The 11,395-nt window shown below is 45.7% G+C and overlaps 1 protein-coding gene across 2 annotated transcripts; it reads left to right on the top strand.

The window, feature by feature from the left end:
• The first annotated feature begins 780 nt into the window (after positions 1–780).
• Positions 781–3,861, top strand: NEUROD6 (neuronal differentiation 6). 2 transcript variants are annotated; one of them, XM_049093774.1, is made up of 2 exons: positions 781–1,058; positions 2,552–3,861. In XM_049093774.1, the coding sequence occupies exons 1-2, from the start codon at positions 1,041–1,043 to the stop codon at positions 3,443–3,445; spliced, it is 912 nt and encodes a 303-aa protein (XP_048949731.1). In that variant the 5' UTR covers positions 781–1,040; the 3' UTR covers positions 3,446–3,861. The 2 variants fall into 2 exon arrangements, with proteins under 2 accessions (XP_048949731.1, XP_025320329.1); XM_025464544.3 differs by having other exon boundaries at positions 787–1,058; positions 2,411–3,861.
• Positions 3,862–11,395: the final 7,534 nt, after the last annotated feature.

Here is an 11,395-nt window from a genome sequence, read left to right as displayed (position 1 = left end):
GACAAAAACCTAAGAGCTATTTCTTATGTTTGGTGTGTAGGAAACGAAATGAGAACGAGCAAGCAAGTTAACGCTGGAGAGAGGATGGGACAATGCAAGACCGAAGTTGTGACTTCGGGGAGAGGACACAGGATGTGGTCTGAAATCTTTCACGGTGGCCTCGCAGACGTCTCTGCGTTTGTTAAGAGATAAACGGTCTCCCGAAAAGTTGTTGAAAGGTACCAGCAAGTGGAGAAGGGGGGGGGGGTGCCTGAGGATGTCTTTCACAGACCCCAGATGGAGAAACTGTTCTTTTATTCCAAATTCCTAAGAAGCACAGAAGTCGTACATGTTAATAAGAGAACACACAGACACACACCCATAAGTTACATGCCACGAAACAAAACAAGGAAATGAGGAGACCTTTGCTGATCCCTGTTCGCTTACACAAATCTTACTTTGGGTAAGCATCTCAAGACCCTTTTCCTGATTTCAGCTCCTTCTCACGGCTTCCTTTCCCTGGGTACCCAGGTGCACGAATGGGATGGTGATCTTCACAAAACGTCAACATCAACAACAACAAAACCCCCTCGCTCACACAAAAGCCCACCTTGTAAATGAATGGAATATTAACGACTACCTAATAGTTGCACCGTTGGCAGGGCGAAACTGAGCACTAACACGGCTATTTCTCCAGACTGCCAGTGGAGCCGAAGCAGCTCGAGGAGAAACGCACCTACTGTATGTGAAATGCTGGTGCAGATTTTTTTCCCTATCAGTCTAACCTTCTGTGTTGATGCATGAATGCTGGTACCCACTTACAGGGATGCCAGATGATCAGTGCAGAATGAAGGTCCCAAGAGAGAGGATCACATGGTTCTCTCTGCCCTGTGACGTCACTAGCAGATGGCATGGGTACCAGCTCTGGCAGTTGGCATCAATGTCACTTTTTAGAGATCAATGAGATAGTGCAGATATACACAGATCTAGAGACTCCAGGAGACGATGCGACACTCAGCCTGAAAAGATTTGGAAGATACAAAATGAAAACTGATTATTGAATGAAATTAAAACCTAAGGTAATATAAATAAAGATCTACTTCAATTGATGCTGGCTTTGCATGCAAGTATTTAAAGATACAGTGTCACTGTCTTATAGTATTTATATGCTCTTTGCCATCTATAACTTCTTATCATATTTCATTCTTATGATGTAATTGTCACATACTTTCACTGCTATTATGTAACACTGCAAGTATGTGGACATTACTAAGAGTTTATGTGTGTATGTGTGTATGTGTGTGTGCTGAGGGGGCTGGAGATTGTTAAATTGAAAAGTCTCTGTTTTAACGTGCCTATTTGTTTGAAGACTTTAGATGAAAATACTTGCTGCTTCACCAAACGAAAGCCAAAATTGCATTTGAAACACAAATTATTTTCCCCTTTCATTCGGGATTCTGAACACACGTGCACAATTGCAGTCAGAATCCTTGGACCGTTCCTGTCAGATATTAGCTAGAGGGAGACTTCTGTGGCTCGTAGAACAAAAACACTACGAGAGTGGTTTTTTTGTCCAGGATGATTTGAACAGCAGTAAACAGACGATCACATTTGGAAAAATTGTAAATGTAAAAGCAGTCTTAACATTTTCTTTGATTTAAAAAAAAAATGCCAGTGATTTTTATTTTTTCAAATTTATTTATGCAGTTTATTCCAAATTAGCCTAATCCCCCTCCCCCTTTTTTGTGAAGGCTGGGAAAATAGTGCTCTTTTACATATTTCTTCCCTGCTCAGAAAGAAATCGGTTTTAAAAATCGGCTCTGATTAATCTTTTCTTTAAATTTGTAAATGTCAACAGCCACTTAGCTAAATTTGCAGTTATGTAATACAGCAAATAAAGTTAAGGCTGATTTCTTTTTCTAAAAAAAAAAACAAAAACAAAAACAAAAAAACAAAAAACAAAAAAACCCTCACAAATTTGTCAGCTAATGGAGAGATAACACTTTTTTATTTTAAAAACTGGTGTCTCTTCTTATTTTGTACTCAGGGGAATTGGAATTAATGAAATTCTGCATTGCTATATCATGTTTTGCATTTGCTGGAATTCCACGGTCCTTTTTGTGCATTAAAACCAGTTTAAAATCAAAGGGAAGTGGAGATGGTGGTGGCATTATAATGAATACTTCTTGTTCTATTTTCTTTTGATAATTTGCCTGTATAAATCGATCCTATTGCATGTGCCAATGGTTTTTTTTTTTTGTAATTACTAGTCTGCACAAACTCAAAGATTGTATTTTACGTAAAAAATCGGTCCCAGAATCAGTCTTTTTCACGTGTTTGTGCATTCTTATGATTAAGTCATTAAATATGTTTTAAGTGTATAAACTTTAAAAATGAAAACACTTTAAATATTGTGCTGGCATTTTTTCAGGTAATTTAAGATTAGAGAACCATGTTAACACTACCGTTTGATGAGTCTGTTGTAATGCCAGAATCCCAGATGTGCAGAAAGTTTTCTAGAGAATGTGAGGACCAGAAGCAAATTAAGAAACCAGAAAGCTTTTCCAAACAGATTGTCCTTCGAGGAAAGAGCATCAAAAGGGCCCCCGGAGAAGAAACCGAGAAGGAAGAAGAGGAGGAAGACAGGGAAGAGGAAGATGAAAATGGCTTGCCCAGAAGGAGGGGTCTTAGGAAAAAAAAGACCACCAAGCTCCGACTGGAGAGGGTCAAGTTCAGGAGACAGGAAGCGAATGCGCGCGAGAGAAACAGGATGCACGGCCTCAACGACGCTCTGGACAATTTAAGAAAAGTGGTCCCCTGTTATTCCAAAACCCAAAAACTGTCCAAAATAGAAACTTTACGACTGGCCAAAAACTACATCTGGGCACTTTCTGAAATTCTGAGAATCGGCAAGAGACCTGATCTGCTCACGTTCGTCCAAAACTTATGCAAAGGTCTTTCCCAGCCAACTACAAACTTGGTGGCAGGCTGCTTGCAGCTCAACGCCAGGAGTTTCCTGATGGGTCAGGGTGGGGAGGCTGCGCACCACACAAGGTCACCCTACTCTACTTTCTACCCACCCTACCACAGCCCTGAGCTCACCACTCCCCCAGGGCATGGAACTCTTGATAATTCCAAGTCCATGAAACCCTACAATTATTGCAGTGCATATGAATCCTTCTATGAAAGCACTTCCCCTGAGTGTGCCAGCCCTCAGTTTGAAGGTCCCTTAAGTCCTCCCCCAATTAACTATAATGGGATATTTTCCCTGAAGCAAGAAGAAACCTTGGACTATGGCAAAAATTACAATTACGGCATGCATTACTGTGCAGTGCCACCCAGGGGTCCCCTTGGGCAGGGTGCCATGTTCAGGTTGCCCACCGACAGTCACTTCCCTTACGACTTACATCTGCGCAGCCAATCTCTCACCATGCAAGATGAATTAAATGCAGTTTTTCATAATTAATGAGGAAAATGAAAATAAACAGTGGTCATTCACCTCCCCCGTCTAATTAAGACAAAGCAGATGCTTGTGGGCTGAGTAATTGGCACAACTCTATCTGAGGTGTTTACTAGTTCCTGAAGTGTGTTTCAACTATTGTGAGAATTTTCTATGTAATAATAAATCTCTTTTCGTATGAGGACTTCTTTTCCTTTCCTTTTGTCTGTAAAGCACTGTGATTCTGTTTCTACTGGAAGGATTTTTTTTTCTTGTTTTATTTTCTTTTAAATTCACCTGATTTGTTTGAACAAGGTGTCTAAGAATATACTGTTGAATAAAGACATGCACACAGCGTAACTCAATGTCTATTTCAGTTGTACAGTAATTATAAAAATGCATGTTATTAAAATCAGATGAATAAAATGATGTGTTTATAATTACTAGCAATTATATATTATGTATCTCTGAAAATTGAAAATTGAAAATATTGAGAATAACCCTAAGGTGACACTGATGTTGGAAGATGCATTTGAGGATGTGCAACAATATAAAAAGCTATGCAATTTTCTTTTTATTAAGGATGAATCTAAATGCATTCAATTGGTAACTATTCCTCTTCGAGTATTGCAGATGGGGCAACATGATATTTGGGTGGACGGTGTCATGATTTTGGAACAATATTTCAATCGTAAAGAAAAATTTTTCAGCACTTGTTTTGTATTTTCAGAAATTATCTGTACAGGTTTGTTATCACAATGTATAATTGTGTTTTTCCACCCCGCATTTTTAAAGCAATTAAACATAGATATTTACACTCCTAAAGGACATCTATTAGCTGTGATATTTTTGCATGATACTTATTATTTCCTGGTACACAGCTGCTCTCTAACACTCCCTCCTCCCCATCTCAGAAATATTTCTGGATCCCAAAACCGTACGAGATAAAACAAATTTCTTAAACAAAATGGCCAAAGCTCTTATAAGAATTTTTCTTTTCTTTTTTCTTTTTTTTTTTTTCTTTTTTTTTTAAGTATCTTAAATGAAAGAAGAGGAGCCCATGAGGGTTAAACATCCTGGGGAAACAATGATAAATCCTGGTAACCTTCAGCTCCAGCCGAAATTCGGTGGCAAATTTCCAGCAAACACCAAGAGTGGATGTTAAAAAATGGAAGGTTTTACTCTGCGCGGTTTAACTAAGTCTGGCCGATTAGAGGCTAAATTCCGTGTGATTAAAAGTTTCCTGACAAAAGGCCAGCGGACACCCACTTGAACGGCGCCCTGGGAGCTCACCCCCTTGGGCGGGGCCGGGCCCCTTCTAGAAGAAAGACCAAGGTGGCAGTGACCTCCGTGCCGCCGCCCTCCGGCGCAGGTGCGCGCCCCCGGGGGAGCCGGGCGACAGCTGCGCGGGCCGGCGAGGTTAGAGACCCGGGTCCGCGCAGCCGGGACGGGGCGCCGGGGAGCGCCGGGCCCGACGGCTGCTCGCGGGCGGCGGGGAGCGCGGAGGATGCAGGCGGCGTGGCGCCCCCGCGCGCGTCCCGGGGCTCGCGGGGCACCGGCTGCACTGCCCGGGGCCCGCCCGCAGTGGGCGCCCTGGGGCCGGGGGCCGCGCCCTGCGAGCCGCGCCCGAGCCGACCTCGCCGGCCCGACGCGGGGGAGGAGGCGACCTCCCGGGGCCAGGCCCCGCGAGGCTGGAAAGGGCGGCGCCCCTGCCCCGCTGCCTCCGCCGCATCGAGTGTGCCCAAGGTGCGCCGAAAGCTGCCCGTGTGCTGCCCCGCCACGCCCGCGGGACCTCCAGGGCCGAGGCCCCCGGCTCCCCCCGCGCACCCGCCCCCGAGCGCGCACCGCAGCCGCGCTCCGAGGGGCAGAGGTGCCCGAGCACCTGCTGGTGACGAGCGCGCCCTTCCCGGCGCTCGCGACAGCACCTGTTCATTCCCATCCCGCGAGGGCAAAGACGGCGGGGAAAGACGCGGACGTGTGCCCTCTAGGGGTGGAGAGAAGTCGGCCCGAGGCGGAGAGCCGTCAGTCCCCTGTCTGTCCGTCGGGACACCGCGGTGGCTCGCCCTGGCTTCGCAGCTGGTGCGCGCCCACCTGGCCTTCTCCGGGCGGCCCGGGCTGCGGCCTCTTTAAAGCCCCTCAGACACCGGGAGCCCGATCGCTGCTCACCCCGTCTGGGCAAAGGGCAAGAAAGTGGAGAAGCATCTGCAAGGGGGAGAATCGGACTTAAACGAAGGCGTTTCTGTTTAGTCACTAACGGAATAAGCGCCGTCTTCCCACCTTGGTCCCAGGTGACCCGCTGCCCAACTGCGGCCGCTAAGTGTCTCGTTGGTCCAGACTTTGAAAGGCTTGGAAACTACAGTCTTTCCCGGGGTCACAGACCCGTGTGGGAACGAGAGACCACAGCGGGAGATGCGTTCTCCCCTTTCCCTTCTGGCAATTCGGGAACGCGAAGGAGAAAGCAGCTGGCTCAATGTCTGGGGAAGGAGCAAATGTTCAGGAGTGTCTCATCTCGGGGCTTCGTTCGAAATGAACTCAAGCGGAAGAGTGGGGTTTTCTGGCACAGACCCCGAGGTCATGAAATTTCTTCTATAGTTTGGGTGTCCCGATCCCACGCGGGCTCTCTCCTCTGGTGGCCTGATCCCCTGTGGGATGCTATGTTGTGTGTGAGGAGGGGTGGGGGACCGATCCTGGTGGCTTAACCGTCCTTCAGGTCCCACCGATGATCCCTGGTATGGGAACCACCCAGCTGGTCCCCTTTACACTAACCAAGGTCGGGGTGCCAGTTCTCCTCCTCAGCAGGGCTCCCCTCTGTCCCCTGTGGACTGCAGTCCTGAGAAATCATGACTCGTTGGTTCTGTACTAACATCGCAGAGGCCACGGGTTACAAAATCTTGCCTTTTAAGGTATTACTCCAATGGAAGGGGAAATCGTATAAGATAGAAAGTACACTTTAGGATCTGGAAGTCTTGGAGTCAGATTTGGGTCAAAATCCTGCCTCCCCACAAACCTCTTATTGCAGCCTCAAGAGACAGCATACAGCAGCCAAAAGGCTGGAGGACAGGATTCCCAAGTTTTTTGCTCTCTTCCTGACCTGCTTTCCTCATCTCCCAACGCGAAAGGATGAAAGGCCTTTCTGTTTTCTAAACCTTTTAAATAATTCTTTCCTTTCACATTGCTAATATCTGTTTTGAGTTGAATTACGTGAGTATTATATTTATTTTTTATGTTATCAATCTTGTAATTCTCCGATGTTTGTCCTTTCTCCCATATGAGGATTTTATAGATAGATAAACATCCATCTTCAACAAAATAAAGATGTACTAAAAAAAAAAAAAAAGATGTACTTCTCTTTTACATAAAAGAAGTAGTAGGTAGTGCAGGACCAAAATGGCTCTCCAGGGGCACCAGAGGCCTAGACTCCTCCTACCTCCACTAACCTTGGGGTGGTGCTTTCATTTTCAAATTTGCCTCACGGCCCAAAAAGGCTGTTGGGGTTCTAACCATTGTGTCCTCATTCCAATAAAGAACAAGGAAAGGGGATGACAAAAAGGTGTCCCACTCACCTGGTCAGACCCCTTTAGAAAATATTTATGGAAGCGCCACCCATCGACTTCTACTTAATATCTCACTGATCACCTCTAGATTTATTTTTTTTATTTTTTTATTTTTTTCACCTCTAGATTTAAAAGAAGCTGGGAAATACATTCTTTTTATCAGAACCTATTGCCACCCACAAGTAAGAAAGAGGAAGATGGATGTTGGTCAGGCACTTAGCAATCTCTGTCGTGCCTCCCCTTCTAGACTCTGAATCCTCAAGAGGTTGGGCCTCCTCTTCTGTGCTGTGCAGGCCTCCTTAGCACTCTGCTTTGCACATCACGGGCACTCAGTAAGATTTTCAGTTGTTTTCAAAACACTCCTGACAGTGCAGGAGGCATATGTTGTTGCAAGACATGTCCTCCATCTGGGTGCGAACGGGACGCACCGCACACCACACTTCCACTGGGCTGCTGCGGCGCATCCATTCTTCATCAGTGCCCTCGTGGGGTTGTCCGGAGCCACAGTGACCTCTTCCCCCCACACGGCACTGCCCCGGCCTCTAACATGACACATTCTGTGCATGTCATCACTTGCCTTACCCAGCAGGTTCAGTCTACCAGACAAGAGATTGTCTTAGCTCCATGAGCCCCATCTGTGAGCCCCATCTTTACAGACGTCTTCCCTCCCCAGCTGTGTGTGGCCGGGTTTGCTTACTTCTTTCCAGGACCAGTGCCCGGGACTCTGCTGTCTACCAAATCCTTCTTCTCCTCTCAGAGATCCTATACTTCGCCCAAGTATTCGGTTTCCTCTTCCTACCATCTCTTTCCCATTTGACTGCATACATCTGTGTTACCACGTGGTCTCTTAGACTCCCAGCTGTGATCTTTTTTTTTTTTTTCCCCGCCCCCCAGCTTGTGGATTCTAAGTAGGCTTATTCTTAAGTCCAGTCCTCCTTCCTCCCTGTACAGTGCATGACTTCAGGCCTCTTGCTCTGTCTGGAAGGCATGGAAGGAGAGTGTTTCCTGTATCCCAGGTTGCCCATGCTGATGTCACCACCACCTCCCTCCGTGGCTGGCGATGTGCCCCAGCAACCCACCACTGACTTCGTGTAATGTCTTAGTGAGCATTTGCACTCTCCCTTGGAATTGCTTTTTCTCCCTCATCACCTGTCTGTGGGTCCCTGGCCTAGAAGAAAGAACATGCTCTCATTTTGAAAGGAATGCAGATATTGCTCAGGCTCCTGATACGGGTCCCCAGCTGTAACCACTCAGCCCTCTTGGTCCCAGGGCGCTCAGCTACCCCGGAGAGGAGATTCCAGCATAACCTCATGCTGTACTCAAAGCCTCTGCCGCCTGCCTCCCCTCCGGCCCTGTTTCTCACTTGGCCTCCCTGCATCTGATACTTTCCCTACTCGAGGGGTATCCTCCCACTCCCACAGGGGCCCTGGTTCTTAATTGGGGTCCCACACAAGTTTCAAGTTCTTCCTTTGAATAGGCAGGGAATGGAAGGGGGGCGGTCTGTAGCCTGTCCTTTCATACTAAACGTGTAACGCAGTGCGCTCACCTAGGAGGCAGTGACTCAGCTAGGTTAGTAAGACTTCCTTCCCCAATTGAAGAACCAAAACAGAACAACAAAACACCTTTCTTCATCCTAAAGCCTCACCTGGCCTCTTGCTCTCGCCTTCCCCATCAAAACTCTTCAATAACCGCTTGATACAAAATGTCACACGTTCTTTAGCACCCTGTCTCTTTGATCCACTGCAGTCCTTCCTCCACTTCTATCATCCAACAGAGCCTGCATATGTTGTAGTATTTACTCCAACTCCTATGGTATCCTTTGAACAAAGCACACCGATGTTTTCAAATGAAAGTGCGTAAAAAACCATGGATAAAAAGAATTGGGATAGCAGGTTGGAAAAGTTGACAAGAGATCTCATTACATAAGGCCCTGGGTGCCAATTAAGGGCATGTGCAAGATCCCCTGAGGGCAGAAGCCTCAGAGCCCAGCTTTGTCCAGCTTGTCACTTAGCTCTTGGTGCGTGGGCACATGACATGACTTTGCAGATTCTTGGTTTCTCGTAGAAGAAGGATCATAAGAAGTAAAATAAGTGACTGGCAGCCGGTGACTGTCCTTCAGTCCTTCTCTTTGCTGGCTCCCTGTCCTCCCTACGATTGTGGGTCTCCTCACCCTTTGGTGACTCTTCTTCTGTCTCCTTTCCCAGCTCTTCTTCCTTCTCCTGGGCACCGACTGCACCCATCTTCCTTGTCTTGAGGCTCTCACTTACCTCCTGTGTCCCCTGCATGAGGACTCCCCTGTACTTCAGGCCACCAGATACCTTCACTTGGTTATCCCATTGTCCTTCAAAGCTCAACATGTGGACAGTGAAGCCCTCTCCAAAACACTACCCCTCCTGCCAGCTGTTTCCAGACTTTTCTGCAGTGTGTTTGAAGAAAGTGATCTCAGATATTTCTCACAGTTCCCTCTCTTTCTGGCCACGGCCCTTTCAAGTTAGTCTCCAAGTTCTGCTGATCTCCCCTTATCACTTCACACCCAGACCAATATATTGGCCTCTGAGCTCATTGCCCGGTTCCACCTTCCTCCTTCCAGCCCATTCCCTTGTGCCAGATGAACCTTCCCCAGCTACTCCAACACACCAGTCCCTCCGAGTAACACCTTTCATGGTTCTGATTTTCTATCTGATAAATAATTAAATGCAGTTAATTTTTTTCTTCATCTAAATTCTCCATATTAAAACTGAAAACAACCGTTGGTGTCATATAGCACTTTAGAATTTACAAAATACTTTTCACATATTCACCTTTTTTAGTCCCAGGAACCTCAGCATTAGGTAGTAGTTTATATCGTCCTTATTTCATTTTGCAAACCAAATCAGCAGAGTCATATCACTTTCCCATGGGCACAATGTTAATGGACAAAGGTGGACCAAACCAGTCCCAAGGCTCTCACGTCTAGGCAGTATTCTACAGTCCCTAATTTGGCACCCAAGACCTCATGTGTGCAATCTGTAGTCCACTTTTCCAAATTGATATTCCATTTCATTATCAATGGTTTTGACCTACTTTTTAAAAAAGATTTTATTTACTTATTCATGAGAGACACACACACACAGAGAGAGAGAGAGAGAGAGAGAGAGAGAAAGAGTGAGAGGCAGAGACAAAGGCAGAGGGAGAAGCAAGCTCCCTGCAGGGAGCCTGATGCAGGACTTGATCCCAGGACCCTGGGATCACAACTTGAGCCAAAGGCAGACGTTCAACCACTGAGCCATCCAGGGGCCCCTTCACCTACTTTAAAAAAAAATCATCAGTATGCTTTATTCAAATGATATCTTAGGAGTTACTCTATACATAAAAATATTTCTGATCCTGATAAAGACAAGATTGGAGGGCCAGGAACCAAGACACCCTCACCTGTGCTCTAGCTCCTGAGATATCTGACAAGCAAGATGAGACAACTTCTGTACTACAGGAGAATGTCCCTGAGGTTGAACTTATCTGTTTGCACTTTCAACTGCCTTTGGGTCTTGCACTGCTCCACCTGCGTGAGATGTCCTCATTTCTAATCTCCACTTGCTCAAATTCACATGGACTTTAAGGCTACCTCCTACATGAAGCCTCCCAGATCCCTCTTGTCTGTAGTGGCATCATGCTGCTCTGAAGTCACATCTCTCTTGTTTCGGTTACATAGCTGCCCTCTAAATCTTCGCTGTCTAAATATTATCATATTCAAAATCTTATTTAGGTCTCGTATTGCCATGTCACTTATAGATATGACTAGATTGTATACTCCTTGAGAGCAGGGACAATATTGAGTCCTCTTTGTGTCTCTATAGTACATAGACTCACTAAGTTTTTGATTCAGTGATTGTGATTGGGGATATAAGCTCTGGCTTTATTACAGAACTAACATCATGAACCAGAGACAAAACAGCATGGACCTCTCACACCCAACAACTGACACTAAAGTTCAGATTTTCACCTCTAAAGTGAGAATAATAACACATATGTCATAGGGTTGTGAAGATAAAATGCGACCATTTAGGAAAAGTACTTGCTCGCCTCCTGGTTCAAGGCAAGTAAGCAACTGATGAAGCTAGCTATTGTTTCTATTATTAACACAGTATCAACATATGACTTCTGCTAAATCTGAACAAGATGAACAACAGTTTTTTAAAGTGTAGGTTAAATCCAAGGCACAGTGTGATACCAATTTAGTCTAGTGGGCTTAACATAATTTTAGTATATTATAGAATATAATTCTATTATGATATAGACTATAACAAATTGTATTTGCAGAATAAAAAAATAGAGTCCCTCACATAAAGTAAAAGCAAGTACTAGCAACTGAAACTTTGCTTCAGGTACACACACACACACACACACACACACGAAAAAAGTTGGAAAGCCACTGATGGAGAAGATA

The sequence above is a fragment of the Canis lupus genome, chromosome 14 (assembly GCF_003254725.2).
Source record: "Canis lupus dingo isolate Sandy chromosome 14, ASM325472v2, whole genome shotgun sequence".
In the NCBI taxonomy this organism is placed as follows: Eukaryota; Metazoa; Chordata; class Mammalia; order Carnivora; family Canidae; genus Canis; species Canis lupus.
This window is presented reverse-complemented; position numbering and strand designations above follow the sequence as displayed.

Coding starts and splice junctions, on each gene's coding strand:
- NEUROD6 (XM_025464544.3), top strand. CDS start 2,432: ATGTTAACACTACCGTTTGATGAGTCTGTTGTAATGCCAGAATCCCAG.